The following is a 21,046-nucleotide window of genomic DNA, read 5'->3' on the forward strand; positions in this document are numbered from 1 at the left end:
ATTATCATCATTATCATCATCGTCATTATCACTATCATTATCACCATCATTATCATCATTATCATTATTATTATTATCATCATCATTATCATCATCATCATCATTATCATCATCGTCATTATCACTATCATTATCACCATCATTATCATCATAATCATTATATTATTATCATCATCATTATCATCATCATCATTATCATCATCGTCATTATCACTATCATTATCACCATCATTATCATCATTATCATTATTATTATTATCATCATCATTATCATCATCATCATTATCATCATCGTCATTATCACTATCATTATCACCATCATTATCATCATTATCATTATTATTATTATCATCATCATTATCATCATCATCATTATCATCATCGTCATTATCACTATCATTATCACCATCATTATCATCATTATCATTATTATTATTATCATCATCATTATCATCATCATCATTATCATCATCGTCATTATCACTATCATTATCACCATCATTATCATCATTATCATTATTATTATCATCATCATTATCATCATCATCATTATCATCATCGTCATTATCACTATCATTATCACCATCATTATCATCATTATCATCATCGTCATTATCACTATCATTATCACCATCATTATCATCATTATCATTATTATTATTATCATCATCATTATCATCATCATCATCTTTATCATTATCGTCATTGTCATTCTCGATACACTTACGAGATGAAAGTTTTACTGTGAGAGAGTTTGGTGCTAGGCTGCTGCTCATCTCGTCCTGGGAAACTTGTTGCTGTGTGCCAGAAAATCGTGTTGCATGTAAACTGTGAAGCCGAGAAATTTCTTTGAGGGAAGATTATGGCCATTGTAAAGTCTGACGCTGGCCAGCCAGGATATAAGATGCTGAGTCACTTTCTACCTGGAGTACTTCTTCCAGGAAGATAAAAGGATGAATCAAGAATACTGTTAAACATGTAGCGGTGATGCTGAGCGAGTTACACATGGAACGATGACATATGATAGTGAGTTCAACATCTGGTGCTAACTTGATTTTGACTGACATAAACTTTTTGAAAAAGAAAAAAAATAGTCTGATCCCCTGAACACGACGGTACGACTCTCGCCCACGTCGTTACGATCCTTGACCACGACGGTACGACTCTTAAGCACGACGGTACGACCCCTGGGAATGACGGCCTGACTTCTAACATGATTCTTATTTGTCATGTTCGAGACTTGAGCTTCACATCCGGCGTGTTTTCAAGGATCGTACCGTCCTGTTCAGGGGTCGTAACGACACGTTCAGGGGGAACATTACGGTCACTGAGAAAATCATGTGCAGACTTACACACTATCGCTTTCTTATGTTACTCGTTTCTGTTATGACTATCTTTTCTTCTCAGGTACGTGTGTCACGTTAAGAGACCAAGTGACGGCATTAAAGATAACACCTGAGATTCTCTGTCTCCTTGATGACCCTTGGAAAGGTAAGATATCTTCTCGTTAGGATAGTGATGAAAATAAAGCGGGAATCCTTACGTCAAGGTAAGAGGATGGAAGATAAGGCACCTCACTCTTGTCTTCTCGTTTGTATTATTTCTTGTTTTCTGTATATCATTTTTCTTCTGAAGAAAAAACTAATAGAAATAGCAGGAAATCAACCAATAGCAGCACATAATGATGATAGTAATAGTGGCTGTGACATTTGATTGATTGATTGATTGAGAGAGAGAGAGAGAGAGAGAGAGAGAGAGAGAGAGAGAGAGAGAGAGAGAGAGAGAGAGAGAGAGAGAGAGAGAGCCTCAACCCCGCTGCTGCATCTTCCACACGAAAGTTGTCCAAAAACGAAACACTAGCGACAGTCACCCCAGCCCAATCCTTGTTAACATTTGTCTCACTGTACAACTTGTAATTCAGTCATTGAGTCCGAGTTCCTGCACCTTTCGTGCACTTTGTATTCTGTTTGGCGCCCCCGCCCACAAGGTAGGTAGGATTGCACGGTATTTTCGTTGCTCTTCTGACAAGTATCAAATCAATAGTTGAAAACTGAAAACAACAGGAGCCAATGACAGCCTTGACTGTCAGAGTGACTGGCCAGAGTACCCTATCAAGGACAGTCGTGTCCGTCAGAGTGACTGGCCAAAGAATCTCATTAATAACTGTTCCACCTCTGGCTGTAGGATCCTTCCCAGTGGATCACCAGGAGTACCAGGTAGTCGGCCTCCTCGCCAAAATACAATGGTCTTGTGTCTCTTGTTTTGTCTTGTTCATATTCAGCTGCTCAGAGACGCACACTTGAATAAGGACAAAATTAACAAAGAATGTTAGTAGCAAGACGTGACTGAAAGCATCCATACAGGAGTAGTTAGATATCTCATAAAGTGAAGAATGACGTATTATGTCATGGCTTTAGTCAGGGGAAATGTTATTTTGTAAATATAAGTTTTGTTCTTTATATCTTGGTTAAGATGAATCATTTTGTAAATATAAGTTTTGTTCTTTATATCTTGGATGAAATATCAGTCAGTACATTAGGCAGAATCCTAAAGAAACGGACAGTTTCTTTGACTTTTTGTGTAGTAGGTTGATATAAGTCTGAGTCACTGATCTATGAATGATACAGCTAGTAACCTTGGTAGCTTATAGCCTGAAAGTCTTTATAAAGTCGACTTTGTTCCTGGAAAAGTTAGGTTCCAGATCCATGTTTCCACCACCTATACTCCTGATCCTAGGTTATGTACTTCCGCAGTATTGGTCAATCCAAGTATTTCTCCAGTGTCCACTAGCTACACCCAGGCTTCTTATTTCACTGCTCCCAAACTGTATCAAGTCTACCTTCCTCTACCCTACCAGTCTCTGTCTTTGTTGCCCAAACGCCAGACCCCAGCTCACTTAGCGCTCACTGACCAGCACTCATACTCCACACCTATCTCACTTTTCTTCACTGAACAAAGACTTTAAATCAGTTTTCTACTACCCACAATACCAGATCAGATAACAGCTATCTTTCTAGTATGCATCACAGTATTATCATCAGTTCCCACACATCAGACTCACTCTTGTTCCTCCCCAGCTCTCAGACTCAGACATCATCTCGTTGAGACCAGTAGTCCTCCTCCTCCTCCACACAGCTACATGACTAGTCTGTACAATTTCCAGTAAACCTACGCGAGACGCAGCCAGAAAACTTCTACAGTTCTCTTTTTCCTCTTGATTGGACAGTATAGGATGAGGTTGGGGCCTTTGGATGAGGGTTGTGGAGGAAAAAAGAGGTTAAATAGAGAAGGTAAAGTGGAGGACCAGAAGACATTTGTAGAGTGTGAAGCTGTATGGAGTTAGTTGACTGAACTGTACCTCGTTTTCTTTACAGTAGACATCTGTTCGTTTCTCAGGATAGACAGTGAAACTTTGTCAGGTCTTCCGTAAGTGCCATGAATTAATTCGCCATATATTTCGTAAGAGTATTTTGCTTAGGTTTCCTTAATTTAGATGGGAACTAATTCTCCCAGACTCGCCCATAACTCGTACCTTGTGAAATAGAGCCTTAATTCTCCCCACAAAACTTAGATCGTAGAAAGTAACTCATTGCTTTGTCTGCTAGCTTCTTTTATTTGACTCATTCTATTTTACCTTTTATAACATCTATATTTTTCCTGTTTCTTTCGTCTTTAAGATATTTTCAATGCATATCCTGAATAACTAACTTTTGATGAGACAAAACTTTTACAAGCAGCATGTGTAGTTATATAGACCCGAGTCAGGCTGCATCTCAGTAGATGTATTGACCCTTGGAGACCCACACATGGTAAGGATTCCCTCCACTATCCTCTCCTGAGGACCTCTGTGTGCTTAGGCCGTGCACACCCGTTCCTGGCTCCATGTGTGCTCAGGCCGTGCTCAGCCGCTCTCTGCAGCTTACCTGACACTAATCACGACATAATTAAAACGCTCCCGTGATGAAGACACAGCAAGTCGCGTGCAAGGCAGTGTTGCCAGTCTGCAGCATCAGAGTAGTGAGGTAAACGTTTGTCATCAGCACCAACCTACCTCACCAGGGGGCGGTGCCTTCCGTCCCAGGAGAAGGGAGCGGCTGCTGCTGGGTGGTTGGGTGGAAGGGGCGCATTTCCTCCCCAACGGATGCGGGGTGATGATACTGGATGGGTGGGTGGGTGAGAGACATTTCCTGCCCAATGCATGGAAGCTGCTGCTGGGTGGGAGCTATTGTCCGCCCCGGGGTGGAAGCTTCTGTTCGGTGGACCCGCCACCCACCCAGTCCTGGCTGCTTAACCTCAAGTGTAAATCCAGGTTGTGGGATGGTGCCTGTGGCCGTGATTCTTACGCTGGTTTATATAGTGTTGAGGGAATTGTGTTGTGAAGACCGTGTTTTTGTATTCTGTTGTGGTCAGTGTGTTATGTCTACTTTGTTGTGTACTGTAAATCTGATATGTTGTAAGTGAGGTTGGCTGATGTTTAGTGATGAGTTTGTGATGTGGTGAGTCTTAGGCATAATGGAAGATAGTGATTGTGGTGATGTGATACGATGATATGTTTTATGTTTTACGAGGAAGTTGTGATGTACTACAGCCAATGTTGTAGTGTATTAGATGATATCCTTTAGGATATTGCTGCTGTGTTGTTGTGATGTGCCATAGCGAATTTTGGGTTGTGTTGTGTTATGAGGTGTCTGATCGTTTCGTCAGGCATGTGTCGTAAAAAGCAGGAGGCAAGGATGGAGGTCGATTATTATTCAGAGGTAAGGGATCTTTATCCCTGTATATACGAACTACTTTGGGAACCTTCGTCTACACAGGAAATGTACCTTTTTGTGAGTTATTACATAGATGGGTTAGAGGGGGTGCGCCGTGTCTGCTACCTTTTTGGGTATACATGGCGAGACTCATACCTGGTGCGTCTCCTTTGGTGATTCATATGGAGTCATATAATTGAGACTCCATAACAGGAACAAATAGATAAGAGATCCTTAAAGTTTTAAGTGATCTGTAGCAACTGTTTGAGTTGTTCTTTGATCAAATTTTAGGAAGTGTTGATGCTGCTGTTGCTGTACTGTTGTCACGCGACTTGCTGGGTTGTGGCCATAGCTTTCTTATTATCTTTTCCTCTGACACGTCTTATTGTAGCTGCAGTGTTGTTATTGATATATTTCCCAGTTTTGCTGCTTTGTGTTGCGACTGAAGCACTGTGTGTTTTGGCGCCGGTAGGGTTGTAGTGTGTTACGCCGGGAGCATCATCATGTAGTAGTACTGTTGCCTTGCGTTGTGTTGTGGCTGCAGTGTTAGGTTGTGCTATGTTTGCTGTGTTGTGGATGCATTGTTAGGCTGTGCTATGGTTGTTGTGTTATGTTGTACTATGGTTACTTTGTTGTGGGTGCAGTGTTAGGTTATGCTATGGTTGTTGTGTTGTGGCTGCATTGTTATCTTGTGCTATGGTTGTTGTGTTGTGGCTGCAGGGTTATGTTATGCTATGGTTGTTGTGTTGTGGCTGCATTGTTATCTTGTGCTATTGTTGTTGTGTTATGGCTGCATTGTTATGTTGTGCTATGGTTGTTGTGTTGTGGCTGCATTGCTATGTTATGCTATGGTTGTTGTGTTGTGGCTGCAGGGTTATGTTATGCTATGGTTGTTGTGTTGTTGCTGCATTATGTTATGCTATGGTTGTTGTTTTGAGGATGGAGTGGTATTATAGGTGGAATGCTTTGGTGTTCATTTGTGATGAGTGTTTTGACAATTTTGTGATGTCATGTGTTGTGATGAGTGTTTTGACAATGTTGTAATGTCATGTGTTCTGATGAGGGATTTTGCTAGGAGCAATGTTGTATTTCTAAACAATACTTGTGGCGTTTATCATTTTATGATATTATTTGGCCAAGTGTTACAAGAGGATAGTTTGTTGCCGTACACAGCATAATGCTATGTGATGATGACATGTTATGTGACTAAGGCAAGGGATGCCACTTCCACGTGTGGGACTGCTACTATTCATATCATAATGATAAGTCATTTACCTCACAAACTTCTACCGTGAGGATGACTTCATTCCAATGAATAATGATTACATTGCTCCGAAAATGAAATCTAATAATGCACTTCACTGACGTGAAAATATATCATTATTGTTATTAGATCAGGCGATAACGCATTATAACATATATTAACTTTCCTATTAAATATTTTTTGTTATTACCTCATAAAATCAAATGATTAGGATATTTTTATATCACTGGACAGTGACACGTATCGTTAACATCCTGGGAAATATGTAAACATTGCAAAGTGTAGCGGCCTGGAACGTAGGTTGATCAACAGTCAGGATTAGTAAGTTATAACCAGAAATTGAACTATTCTAAACGCGTTCTTCAGGTGTTCACTATATTTCTACAACCACACATGTTCTACCTGCAGACTTGTCGTCCTCATGTGGCAATATAACAAGGTAGAAAGAAAGTTTGACCCAGCCACTGCGTTACAGTAGGTCAAGTAAGCTAGTTTACATTATTGTGTGGATCCCGTGATTATTAAACGCAAGTGCTAGACAGAAAATGGATGAACGATTTAGCAGCAGCGTACTGCAGGTTGGTCCATGAAAGTGTTGGTGGCCTGGCCAACTGAACTTGTGGCACGCTGGCGTTTTCTTCTGTCTGTCGTGTAAGAGTGATTTTTTCCCCACAAACTTCAGTTCTGTATCTTCATGGATACAGATTTTTTGATGAACTTCATAGGTGTCCTATTTTTTTCTTTCCCTCCTATAGGTGACTGCAAAGGAAAATGTTTCCCCAATTTCAAAATATGGAAAAAATATATAAAACCTTCGCAAGTTTACTCATGAAGGCTTAGGAAGAGCGTGTTATATACATTTCTGGAGTTAAAGAAACATCAGGCAATGGACTCTGACAAGAGTAGTGTAAATATCAGTGGACAAAATGTTAATGTAGGACCGGAATATTTCATCCCTTGTGTACGTTCAAGACCTCGACATGATTATTCATTAGGATTTTGCTAAACATTTTGAGACGACCAGTTGGCTGTGATCCTTAGTTTTATACTTCTTGATGAATGTATAGATATACAAACTGATCAGGTTCTAGATATGTCAGTAGTTATATTTCACTTTGCTTGTTGAGAACTGGAGACTCATTCATTTCTTGCCAAGAACCATCGGAGGGATACGATATTTTTTTTTCTTTATTCATATCCTAAGCTGATTTTGAGTTTTGGTCGCTCTAAAGGACGGGGTTGCAATTACAATAAAATGTTCAACGTTTGTACAGTATACGACGACATATAAGAATAAAGGAATATATGAATGTATGGCGTGCTGTCAATGGCTTGAATCAGGGCTTGTGAAGCGTCTGGGGTAAACTGTGGAGAGTTCTGTGGGGCCTGGATGTGGAAAGGGAGCTGTGGTTTCGGGCATTATTACATGACAGCTAGAGACTGAGTGTGAACGAATGGGGCCTTTGTTGTCTTTTCCTAGCGCTACCTCGCACACATGAGGGGGGAGGGGGATGGTATTCCATGTGTGGCGAGGTGGCGATGGGAATGAATAAAGGCAGACAGTATGAATTATGTACATGTGTATATATGTATATGTCTGTGTGTGTATATATATATATATATATATATATATATATATATATATATATATATATATATATATATATATATATATATATATATATATGTGTACATTGAGATGTATAGGTACGTATATTTGCGTGTGTGGACGTGTATGTATGTACATGTGTATGGAGATGGGTTGGGCCATTTCTTTCGTCTGTTTCCTTGCGCTACCTCGCAAACGCGGGAGACAGCGACAAAGCAAAATGAAAATAGATAATAATGAAGGCTGTCAAAGGGAGGAGTGGACTTCGGAGATCAGGGACTGTCTCAGAGCACGGCAGGTTTGCCGATCACTTAAAGTAGAGCTTCAGGTGATGGGGTGATCGCACACACGTCGATAAGAAATGACACCATGAGCAATGGAAAAAGGTAGAAGATATTGGATATTGGGGCTTGAGACATTAGGGATCTGCAGTGTGGAATAATCTGGTGAAAACAACTTGAGAAATGTGCTAGAGCATTTTGAAGAAAGAGTTTGTGAACAGATTTATAAAAGAAATAGATTATTCACTAGTTTAAGCTCCAAAAAGGTTGGGGTGAGGGAGGAAATTCAGAAGAGGGCGTGAGAGGCTTGACTTAGAACCTAATTAGGGATTAGTGGTGCGGTGAGGGGAAAATAAAAGGAACGAAGACTTGGGAAGGCAGATGAGTTTGTTAGTAGGAGAAAACGCGCGAGTTCCTTCACCGAGTTATTAACTGAGGAAGAAAAAGTTGGTATAATTGGAACCTGACATAATGCTGTCCGAAATTGATGATGTAAAACAGGTCCTAAGAATCAATACTGCTAGGTTTACTAAAGTAGAAAAGCTATCATGATAGAGTTAATATCCAGTTTACGATACTGACTACAAATATGAATAATGTGTAAACAGAATAGGGCTGGGCAGTGAGGAAGGACGCTAAGTTGGAGTTATGAAGAAAAACTTACTGCAGACACTGCGTTCCTGGTGTAATAGAGGAAAAGATGGTGAGAGGTGAGACATGATGCTTAGGTGAATTCCTTCAGCAGGTGCTCAAATATGGGACAAGTGCAAATGCTAAATCCTTGAGTAAACAGAGTATTGCTGCTGAAAGTAAAAGGAAAGAATGTAGGAACAACAGAGTCTGGTCTACTGACCGTGGTAGGAAGAGTGGCGGGAAGGTGACAAATAGGATTAAGGAAAAATGCGAAAAGATGCGAAGAATGTGGAAATTTTCTGGAAATAAGAGGATTTTACATTATTTATTAGACTTAACATTATTAAAAAAAGTTGCGGAAGAACGGAGGCAAAGTCTGGGGGCAATTCCATGAATCAAGAAACAAAATGTTGGTGAGGTTTGTGTTGTGAGACAAGAACAGTGGGTTGAGGAGCCTTGTACCTTACTATGACTCCATCACCCTCTGAGCATATTATACCCAAGGGTTGTATTAACAACAGTACCGTCGTGTTCATGTCATAAAGATGGTGTAACGTGTGTACTATTACTAAGTTGGATTATTACCTGTGTACACCACGAGTACAGGTGAAGTGCTGTGACGTCACCAGTATTATTTAGCATATATTAGCACGTATTTAGCGTCGAGCAACCAAGATGATTCCAGGGCTGAGAAACAGGTCCTCTGAGACCCAACTAAACGAGCTGAATAAAGAAAAGAGAAAGTTAAGAGATGATCTAATACAAATATTCAAGTTATCACTGGCTTTGATGATCTAACACGCTACTGAAAACTAGATTCGCTTGATTTCGCTTGTAGTAGTATAGGATACAAACTTGCAGGCAAACGTTTTACCTCGAATGAGGCGAAGTCCTTTACTTCAGCAAATTATTGGGATAAAGAATGTAATAGGGTCAGAGTTTGAGTTATACAAAGGTAAACAAAAAATGGTCTAACGTTACGAATATGATCAGGAATCCCGACCCTGGAGCACCACACCTGAACAACTAATTAGGATGGTCTGGCCTCTGACCTGACTCTTCAGGGTCACGTCATAAATATTCAAGGGTGGTGCCGTTGTGCTTAAGTGTTAAAGAGGATAATCTGAAGAGATTAGATCGTATGGATGACACAAACTTGAAGGACAATAAAACGTATCTGCAAAGTGATATTAGCAGCGGGAGTACCAGGGTAAGCCAGGAGCAAGATAAACAGATCAGATAGAGTGTAGGAGTGTTGGTGATGGAGAGAAGTGTAGGAGACTGTTGGTGATGGAGAGAAGTATAGGAGACTGTTGGTGATGGAGAGAAATATAGGAAACTGTTGGCGATGGAGAGAAATGTAGGAGACTGTTAGTGACAGAGAGAAGTGAAGGAGAGTGTTGGCTATTGGGAAAAGTGTAGAAATGTCGGTGATGGAGAGGAGTGTGGGCGAGTGTTGCTGAGGGTGAGGAATGTAGGAGAATGTGTTGGTGAAGAACTGATTTCGGATGACCATTATGATGATCATAATTGTCGTTACACAAGATACTTCCACGAAGACACAGCAGATGCTGCTGGTCCTCCTGATCTTGATGCTGACAAGTTTGTTTGTCACGACGTTTCTCCAACATCCACTCTCGTAATACAACCTGACCTCCATAGATGAACCTTTTATGGATGACAGGATGACCTTGGGTACTACAGTACCAAGTAACTTTTAAGTGAAGGTCAGGCGATCATACCCACACGTATTATTGTCGTCCTCAAGGAATTACAAGGCCACATGTAGGCTTTAAAAAATGATAAAAAAACAGAACTTTAGTGGCGTCGGTGGCATGCGGGCGGGTGGCGGCACAGCTGATGATGGCTGCCCCAGGGAAAATGAGAAGGATTTCGTGGGTAATGTGGCCTCCAGGCGGTGGCGAGGCGACAGGTGCTCCGTCAACCCCCAGGCCATTATAATGGCCTAGACTCGCTGCCTGTCGGGCTGATGGAGGGCTACAGTGGGGCAGGGGGTAATGGGTTTGTGAGGTGGTGATGGGTACACGTCTGGTGCAACTAAAAGCTTCCCATGTGGGAGTAATGTAGTAAGGGGATGTCCGGAGTGTAGTGATGTGTGAGTAAGGAAATAAGTGGGAGCCGTGAGGTGAGTGTCAGGTTTAACGGGCGTCGCGCGGTAAGGAGGGGGCGTAATGTTGCAAAGTGTGAAACGGTTTAGTGTATTTGTGAAGGTAGATGGAGGAGGTTAAGGTATGAGCACATAAGACAGAAGTATGTGTGTACGTCAGCTTGAATCAATAGACCACTGTTTCGACGCACTCCTACCACTACGCTCTCCGGTTTAGTCACAGAAAGATTCGTGTTTGATTGAGCTTAAAGAGACATTCAGCAGCATCCTTTACCACCCACTGTCTCGTCAGCTTCTTAGACTTAATCTACTGCGATTTAGAGAAACTCAAGGCCTCTGAGGCTCTCAACATCCTCATAGCTAACCTAGCTATTGTGCCTTACCTCGGGGCTGGTGAATAAATAATTCCCATCAAGAATAAATCAAGTTGAGGTATAACCGGGACGAATCTGGAAGAAGTGAACGAAGAAGCAGAGGTCTGGAGAACACGATTTATTAGTGTCCGTGTGGTGAACTGTTGATGTAGCAGCTCACCTGAGTAATATGGTGAGTCTCCTGAAGTGTTGACATGCTTCATGTATTTTGAAGACGAGGTGGATCGTTCGATCTTGTCCGACGTTTCGGATGTTAATGGCTGGCGTTACCTCACGAATGACGAGACATTTTTCCATGTGAGGAAATGTCTGTGTGGTATTGGTGTATTTCTATCGACTCTTCCTCTGATGTCTTGTCAGGTTGGTCCCATACTGGGTCATCATGAGTGACCGGTCCATCTTGCTGGAGTTGCTGGACATACGGCGTGAGAGGGTGGTAGTGGGGCCTCCTAGATATCTTATGTGATGAGGGGTTAACAACCTCCTTCCTAGCCAGTTGATTCAAAATAATGTCGATGTTTCTGGAGGGAATTTATGGTTTAGTTTGTTAGATATGAAAAAAAAATTCCAAGTATTCATTGTTCTCTTTTAAATTCCAAGCTTGAGTTAGTCGTTGGGTTGAGTAAGTTGTTGGGTTGTGTACCTTGTTGTACTGGAGATGATGCTATGGAGTACCTTAGGTCTGTATTGTGAACGGAGAACATTTGTTTACAGGGGATCTTGTGTGTGCTTCCTGTGAGGCTCTTCAGGAATACTTCTGTGTTAGTTATTCCACTGTGGATGAGCTGCCTCAGGCTTGGCTATCCTTGAAAAAAAAAAGCGGTTTCAGCCAGAGAACATTCGGTGGATTGGGTAGAAGAGACAACTGTCTTGTGTCTCTACTGACGCTCACCACCGGGGCTCAGGATCCTCACCACCGGGGCTCAGGATCCTCACCACCGGGGCTCAGGATCCTCACCACCGGGGCTCAGGATCCTCACCACCGGGGCTCAGGATCCTTCCAAGATTTTTTTGGGATTGACGAGTTTAGTAATGACCCGAAAGGTGCGTTTAGGTATGGATAAAAAGATGTTGTTCCTGATGACCTGACTGAATGTTACACACACACACACACACACACACACACACACACACACACACATATATATATATATATATATATATATATATATATATATATATATATATATATATATATATATATATATATATATAAAACCAATTGGAAAATAAAACACGATAAGATCCCAAGTGCATATTCATGTAATGATTAGATCGTCAGGGGAGATACAAGAATAAAATATGAGACGTAGAACAGTCAGTTGATACACAAGGAAAAGACGTAACTAAGACGCCATTGGTAAACAAACGTTCTTTATTTCCCCTGACGATGTGATCATTACACGAAAGTGCACTTAGGAACTTACTGTTTCATTTTCCTCGTGGTTATCAGCAAATACTAGATCACACGCACCACTGTGACCTAAAGTGGATCATAGGGTGGGGGAGGGGGCGAAAATTCTGGGAGCCTTGAAGAATGTGTGGAAGTCGAGAACATTATCTCGGAGAGCAAAAATGGGTATGTTTGAAGGAATAGTGGTTCCAACAATGTTGTATGGTTGCGAGACGTGAGCTATGGATAGAGTTGTGCGCAGGAGGATGGATGTGCTGGAAATGAGATGTTTGAGGACAATATGTGGTGTGAGGTGGTTTGATCGAGTAAGTAACGTAAGGGTAAGAGAGATGTGTGGAAATAAAAAGAGCGTGGTTGAGAGAGCAGAAGAGGGTGTTTTGAAATGGTTCGGGCACATGGAGAGAATGAGTGAGGAAAGATTGACCAAGAGAATATATGTGTCGGAGGTGGAGGGAACGAGGAGAAGAGGGAGACCAAATTGGAGGTGGAAAGATGGAGTGAAAAAGATTTTGTGTGATCGGGGCCTGAACATGCAGGAGGGTGAAAGGAGGGCAAGGAATAGAGTGAATTGGAGCGATGTGGTATACCGGGGTTGACGTGCTGTCAGTGGATTGAATCAAGGCATGTGAAGCGTCTGGGGTAAACCATGGAAAGCTGTGTAGGTATGTATATTTGCGTGTGTGGACGTATGTATATACATGTGTATGGGGGTGGGTTGGGCCATTTCTTTCGTCTGTTTCCTTGCGCTACCTCGCAAACGCGGGAGACAGCAAAAATGAAAAAAAAAAAAAAAAAAAAATATATATATATATATATATATATATATATATATATATATATATATATATATATATATATATATATATATATATATATATATTCAGGACAGCTCACAGAGACGTGGAGAGAAAGGAACTTTTAAATCATCCATTCATTTCTTATCAGTCAGAAAGCAAAACTGTATTTTCAGTGCAGTAGATAAATACAGAGGAAGTGAAAACTAAGTTACTTAGATTACGAATACAGCAAAATGACCTTATGCAAATAGATTCATGAATATTGGATACATCTTCAGGCCCTAACGAGATATATATGTGTCCTTAAAGAATATAGGGAAGAGCTCAGTGTTCCATTAGCTAATAAGTTTCATAGCTCACTGAGAGAGGGCGTCTCACCAGGATCGTGGAAGATCGCTAATGTACTGCCAATTTTCAAGAAGGCAGATTGGTCACTTACCTCTAATTGTCGACTAAATAGCTTGAAATCAATAGTGGAGAAATCACTAGAGGCAATAATAGCAAATTCAATTTGTAGTCAATTAGAAAAACTTTAATCAGCGGGTTACAGCGTGGCTTTACTTGGGTGGATCCGTTTTAACTACCTATTATCATTCTTCTCAGAAACACTTGAAGCGTAGGATAATGAATGTTAATATAAGCTTATTTACTTTGAATAACACAAACCTTTCAAGAGGGTTCCTTATACAAGACCAACATAGAAAGTGAAGCTTCAGGGAACTGAAAGGGTTCGTAAAAAGATTAAAGCATGGTTAACGAATAAAAAAATTAAAGTATGATTAACTAATAAGATTAAAGTATGATTAACGAATAAAAACATTAAAGTATTGTCAACGAATAAAAAGTTTCAAGCATGGTTAAAGAATAAAAAGATTAAAGTATGTTTAACGAATAAAAAAATTAAAGTATGATTAACGAATAAAAAGACCAAAGTATGGTTAACGAACTGAAAGAGCTCAGCTTCAGGAAAAGCTCCTCAAACATCAGTCTTTGGTCTGTTATTCTTTATTTACACAGAGGAACTGACACTTTAATGAAATTTCATATAAATCTATCAACGATATGAAAAGAGCTGGAATGATATCTTTATTTCATGGAATGGGAAAAAAAGTGGCAAAAGTAAGGGGAAGGCGTAGGGTGAGGGGAAGGCGTTGTGCGGGGAAAGCGTAGTGAATGGATGGCGAAGAATGAGGGAAAAGCGTAGAGTGAGGGAAAGACATACTGAGGGGAATGAGTAAAATGAGGGGAAATCGTGTAGTGAGGGGAAGGCATAGAGTGAGGGAAGGTGTAGGTAGAGTAGGGAGAAAGTGTGGAGTGACGTAGGTTGAGGGGCGGTGTTTGTTCTGAGGGATGAAGAAATAAGTGGGATAAGGTAATCAAACCAAGTAATCAAGATGGAGCTTGTAATTATCGTTCTAAACTGGATGAATCTTAACTACAGTTTGTAAAATATGGAATTATTGGTTTTGGAAATGTAATTATAGACGAGTATAATAAGCTGCTAACACAGAGACACAAGATCTCAACAACGGTAGGATATACACCTGAACAATCATGGCCTCACGTATGTGCTAAACTTAGTTTTAGAACATTCCAGTGTCTTTGTGGTAATAGTTATTTGACAGCTTACTCTCTCGCCTGTACTAATATTTCTAAACCAATACATTTTTATTTAATCTTTACATCGAGATATATCTAGTTTAGGGTCTGCTTTGAGTGGGGCGTAAAGTCGACTGCCGTGTCCTTTATTCTTGACTTGGTCATCCAACATTGTACTGGGCACCACATCCTACACTTCAGAGATTCACAGACTGGATGTCTCCTTGTTTTCTTACACAGCTACACCGTAGATTTTCTTCCCTTTATGTATATCCAGAACTTCACTTGTTTTTTTTTAAAGATCGTCGGACGTCTGCTTAGTCCTACACTACACTTTGCTTGTTGACGGCCAGTTCTGTAGTACTTCACTACAGTCTATCTCTATTTAAGATGCAGGCGGGTGTGCCATCGCTTGGATGGATCGGTTGGTTTGTTAGGGATGTACGACTCGACCCTGATAACATTCCTTTGCTTTTGGGTCGAGTACCTGGCTAGATGTACGTAGGTCCATTTCCTCCCCTCCCACAGGACGAGCAGTCATGTGCCACTTTACTCGGAGGCTTGCACTCCTCCAGGCGCCTCATTGTCTCTTCATTAATCAGCTAATTACTTCATTTCCGCTTGGTGCGTGCCCACGTGAGCAGAACCCTGACGAGAGGCCACTATCTCGCTTCATGTCTTTACACACGACACATCCAACTGCCACATGTCGTCTGCACCTTCACACCTTCCCCTGTCGCACACTGTCTGCTACACACTCCCCTGTCACACGCTGTCTGCTAAGCACTCCCCTGTCACACACTGTCTGCTACACACTCCCCTCTCACACGCTGTCTGCTTCACACTCCCTGTCACACGCTGTCTTCTGTACCTTCCCCTTCCATACACTGTCTGCTGCACTGCTCCTTCTGTAAACTGTTGGTTAAACCTTCGCCCCCTACTCTGCCACACACAGTCTGGTGCACCTTTCCTTGCCATGGTTTCTCTGTTACACCTTCCCACATTATCTACTGCAAGTTCCTTTGTTACACAAAGTCTGCTACATCCTCCTCTGCCACAAAGCGTCTGTTGCACTCTGCTTTGCCATGCAGTATGCTCTTCAAGATCTCTCGTTGTATAATGTTTATTAAAACAGCCTTAGCATCTTGTCTCCTGCTACACCCTCTAGTGCCATACTTTCTATGCTACACCCTCCACAACCTAACATTATTAGGAACATCCTCCAGTGCCAAACACTTTCTGCTACATCCTTCAGTGTCATACACTGTCTGCTACACCCTTCAGTGTCATACACTGTCTGCTACATCCTTCAGTGCCAAACACTGTCTGCTACACCCTTCAGTGTCATACACTGTCTGCTACATCCTTCAGTGCCAAACTGTCTGCTACACCCTTCACTGCCACATAGTATTTGTTGCATCTTCCCAGTTTAGTCTTTCAGCCTATCGTCAGATGCGTCACGCACGTTGTCCAGGCTTGGAGGCCTCAGTGTGGCTCCTCAGGAAGGTTTTCCTTCTCGGAGAATGTTGAAAGAGAAACTCTGTCTGCTGATTAATATTAGAACAACATTCTTGTATTTGGACAAGTGGATAAGGAAATATTCAGCCGGCTCTTCACATCCTACGTTAGGACACTAGAACATGCTTCTCACATTGTGGTACGGCACCTAAAGCAGCACAAAGAACTAATGAAGAAGTTCCAGAGGAGGGTAACCAAGGTAGTACTAGCAGTAAGGAAGTCGAATTGCAGGGAAAAGCCTCGAAGCCTTAAATTCTCCCACCATGGAAGAAAGAAAAGTATTGGGTGACCTGATCACAGTCTGTAAGTTGAAATCAACTTGATGATTTAGATAGTGAACCGTCCATCGAAAGATGAAGGGATAGAATGATTAGAGGTCATAACATGATATGGAAAGTTTAGCTTGTTATAAAGGACGTAAAGAAAAAACTCAGAGAAACAGACACACCCACACACACACACACACGCACACACACACACAGAACTAGGAGATTCAAGAGCAAGTGGCTGGGTGGTGTGCCTGTTGAACAAGCCATCTAGGAGTTCACGGCCTGCAAATGACGGTGTTGTTAACTTCCAAACCGTGTGTATGTCTTGGTAATGGGGCTGTCTTGTAGAGACGCGTGCACGATCACCTCTGGTGACATGAAAGATGAAGGCATGGGATCGGAAGACGGTCCTAATGATGAAGGTGACTAAGGAGACGCACACCTTAACTGGTGAGTCTCCTGCACCACAGGGCTGGTCATAGAGTCCTCCAGCAGGAGGAATGATAGAAAAAGATGGATGATTTTATGGATGAGGAAAATGTAGGCCCAGATTAGAAGGAACAATAGTGACGATGGCTCAGTAAAAGGAAAATAATGACAGTTCCCGATAAGACTAGATGGTGAATGGGCTAGGGAGGAGGGGGATAGTGATCATTACTCAGATAACAATGCTAGATTTATGTGTCTATAGTTATGGTAACAATGTTATGGTAACAATGTTGCAATGTTTGTTGAAAACGTAAGTTTTCCGATATGGAAGTTGTTACCGTACTGAGGGGAAGCTGCTAGAAACTATAATAAACCATATAAGATGACGTAAGGCTGTGTTCTTAATGTCTTGTTACTAACAATAAACAAATATAAACCTATACATAGCAAAGATGATAATACTAATAATGATAGCAATAATAATACTTATGATACGTCTTCCACGTCTGCTACTACTACTACTACTACTGATGATAGTAATGATAAACACATTTCTTACTTCTTACGACTTGCGAACCAAAAGAGTGGCTGCTCTTTAGCAAGCTGGTGGTGTTGCTTCCATATGTGACCGGCTGGACCCATGACTCTCTGGAGGAAGACCTTCACCCTCTTTATACGTACGATGGGGTCAGTAGGGTGGGTGGGGGAGTGAGGTATGACCTTGGTATTAGTGTTCCACTTACCGTGACATTAATGTTCAAAGGCCACAGCAACTAGGGGATGTTTTAGTTACCTGGACATTGATATAAAAAGGTTACAGCCTAACAAATGTTACAGGCATCAGGGCATCGTGCAAGGGTTACAACAAAAATGGGAGGTTACATTGTACCTGTACAACAGGTACAACAACTATGGATGGTTTCAAGTACACACCAGCTCCTTGTGTTCAAAAGTTTCGTTGGGCTGCAAGAACCTACCACAGATATATGTACTCCGTCCATCCAGACATTGCAGAATATAAGATCAAAAGCCACCGGTCAACAACTAGGCCTTGCGTCAGATACTGAGGAGGAACTTTTAAGTTATTGGTTCATTAGGCTGAACGTACCACACCGTAAAGAGTTACTGAAGGCAATCATTAAAAAAATTGTGGCGGATGGTGGTAGAGGCAGCATTTTATGATTTGCTTTTCATTTTTTTAGTAAACCATTTACTTTTGAAATACATTATGCGGAGAAAAAGTTGTAAACTTAGTGAATTCAAACTTGAATACTTGTTGACTTACAGAAATATAACTTGAAAGCCAAAATGCACGAGAATGACTGTCATTAGATAATCTGATAACTTAATGAACTTCACAACCAACTTTTCAAGTAAAGATTCGATGAAGCTGATGGTTCACTGCTTGGCTAACTCCATAGTGACTCTGAAGCTAATAATGTGTCCAGCACGGCAGCTCACATGGTGAAGGGGCTACCAGTACCCACACGGGTGTACTTCTCCTGTCATGATTTTCAGCAACAGCCAGACTGAAACATTCACCCTTCGAGGGTTGAACTGAAACAACTAACCTTCAGGAATTCCTAAAGCGAAACAGATAACCTTCAGTCATAATCAGACTGAGACGTCTACCCTCACACAACTCGTAAACTAAACACCTAATCCTTAAATTTCAGTAATGACCCAGACTGAGACAATGAAAATAGGTCAAGTCTTCGCTAACGCCATTTTCAGGGAAATGAGAAAACATGTTTTTGATATCTGATAATATTCAGCCTTCTCGAGTAACGAAAGGTGCTGAGGGACAAACACTTTTTTATTTATGTCTTGAACGTCCGTTCTGTCAGTAATGACATGAAACATTTGTAGATATGAATTAATACCAAGTAAGGTATGATGAGAGAGCCGTAATGTATTCATGAACTACAAAATGACGCATGTGAAATCTACAATGTCTGCTCTACAACAATAACAACCGTGACGTCGACAAGTGAAAACTAGAAAAAGAAAAAAGTGTCTTGGAACATTAGCCTGACAACTTTGCTCCTCAAGACCATTGCCAATATTGACGCCTAAGTTTAAGCCAAAGGATCGATGAACTAATTCTCGTTTGTAAGAAAAGGCTGTTCCCTGACTACCCTCCTCACAGACTCCTCATTGCCGGCTACTGGTGTGTCAAATGATAAGTACCTGATGTCAACTTTGAGTGCTGTGTAGCTGTCCAATCCACCCGTTAACTTAAGAACAAACCTGTTTTTGAATAATGACATTTTGCTATGAAAATCCAAAGTCTGATTTATCAAACTACTAAATCCTAACAATTTTCTGGAAAGCTAACACTTCTTACAGAGAGCATGGTAATCTGTTTATCGTAGACAATAGTATCACTAAACTGTCACAGAACAGCTGATATAGATTATAAACTCTTAATGCAGTCACAGTTATCAGGACGGAGGAGAGTATCATCTTCACTATATTCTCCCTGCCGTCACTCCTGTATTCCCCTACATCAGGCGTTAGCAAGGAATATTTCGCTGGTAATACAAGTCTCTAGTTTTACTTGAACCATACATAATTTTTTGGTGTTCAACTCAGTGAACTAGTTTCAAGGTCCATTCCGGTAAATATAGTTGTTATCCGGGTATATCTCGGTCAACAAGAAAATATCAGTTCATCCAGCATCTCGTGAAAGGTTTCGTCCACGACCGAGAGAGGCGCTAGTGGTTGTGTCTGATGCTGACCTGACGTCCAGGTGTTACCAACGTGTTCCCTGAGACGCTTGGCAACTGGGTTTCATTTGTCTGTCGTTTGTGTATAGCGAGAATAACATTGTTTGGTAACAGCACATAACAATATAAGGTAGTCTGCTTGCAAGCACGTAGATTAGCGTTGGTTTTGTTTGGTTAAGTAATGTAACATCATGTTAGTTAATGCTAATACCAGTATAACATTTAAAAGTTAGGAGGAAAGTTCCGCTGTAGGAGAATAAGGCCTACAGACAAAGAGGTCCGTTTTAAAGAATACAATGACCTCTGGTAGTGAAAATGACGGCTCTCAAATTTACCTACCAATAAAGATGAGCTTTACGTGGAAAGCAGGACCGTCCATACCATTACCTTGAAAGTGTCAGAGCGTTACAACGTAAACTGTCAAACTACCAGTTATGATGTGTTTTTACGAGTGTTAACCAACAGGAGACAAGTGATGTCTTTGCATGTGTTTCCGTTACAATGTACAGCTCCAGTGGAAATCTTTTATCTCGATTTGACTTGATACATACGACAACTTGATACGTAAGACTGTGCCTAAACTTGTTCGGAAACATACGAGTGTTTCCCTTTATATATGGAGACACAAGGTCAGACTCAATCCTTATACAGTCTCAAGGTAAGGCTCGTTCTGTACTTCATAGACTTACAAAAGCCACGGTTTGTCTGAATGAGTTTTAATGCCTACTGTAGGTAACTTTGAGATTTTTTTCTAAACAAGATTGGATGAGTCCGGCCTGTGTTGTAACACCGATGTATGTTCGGTTGTAGGTTAGTTTTTTGCACATAGCATAGTGAGACTGACCTGTGTTTGTTTTGACATCTATAGCGAGCAAGATTTGATCTACCTTGTTTAACACAATCGTTTCTGCCAGGTCCATCTTCACAAATAGGAATGTAAATATAAATCCGGGTAACCAACTGTAATGTTAAAGGAAATACATGTGTGACTGATATGGCATTTAGTCACTACAGGTAACCATATAGTTCCACTCCACCTCGTCTAGCACCACAAACCAAGATGGATCTAAGATGTATTCACCTCTTGACCTAAAGATGGCAACACGGGTTTGCTATAGTCACCACCTAACCTACATCTGGAAAGTTGGATGTGAACTCTGTATCGTCTGACCTATAATGTTAGCGATGTCTCATCCGTCCTTCCTGTGACACAATGAATTATCGTGAGGCTTCAACTGTGTATCCTGCGGA

At 41.1% G+C, this 21,046-nt stretch overlaps 1 protein-coding gene across 2 annotated transcripts in view; it reads left to right on the forward strand.

The window, feature by feature from the left end:
• LOC139754204 (zwei Ig domain protein zig-8-like) overlaps positions 1-21,046 on the forward strand; it is a 377,483-nt gene that overhangs the window by 79,304 nt on the left and 277,133 nt on the right. The window contains exon 2 of one of the 2 annotated variants that reach the window (XM_071671439.1): positions 1,408-1,491. The exons of the other annotated variant lie outside the window; for it this stretch is intronic. Coding sequence (XP_071527540.1) covers positions 1,408-1,491 — 84 coding nt within the window. The remainder of the gene's footprint in view (positions 1-1,407; positions 1,492-21,046) is intronic. 2 annotated transcript variants of the gene reach the window in all.

The sequence above is a fragment of the Panulirus ornatus genome, chromosome 16 (assembly GCF_036320965.1).
Source record: "Panulirus ornatus isolate Po-2019 chromosome 16, ASM3632096v1, whole genome shotgun sequence".
In the NCBI taxonomy this organism is placed as follows: Eukaryota; Metazoa; Arthropoda; class Malacostraca; order Decapoda; family Palinuridae; genus Panulirus; species Panulirus ornatus.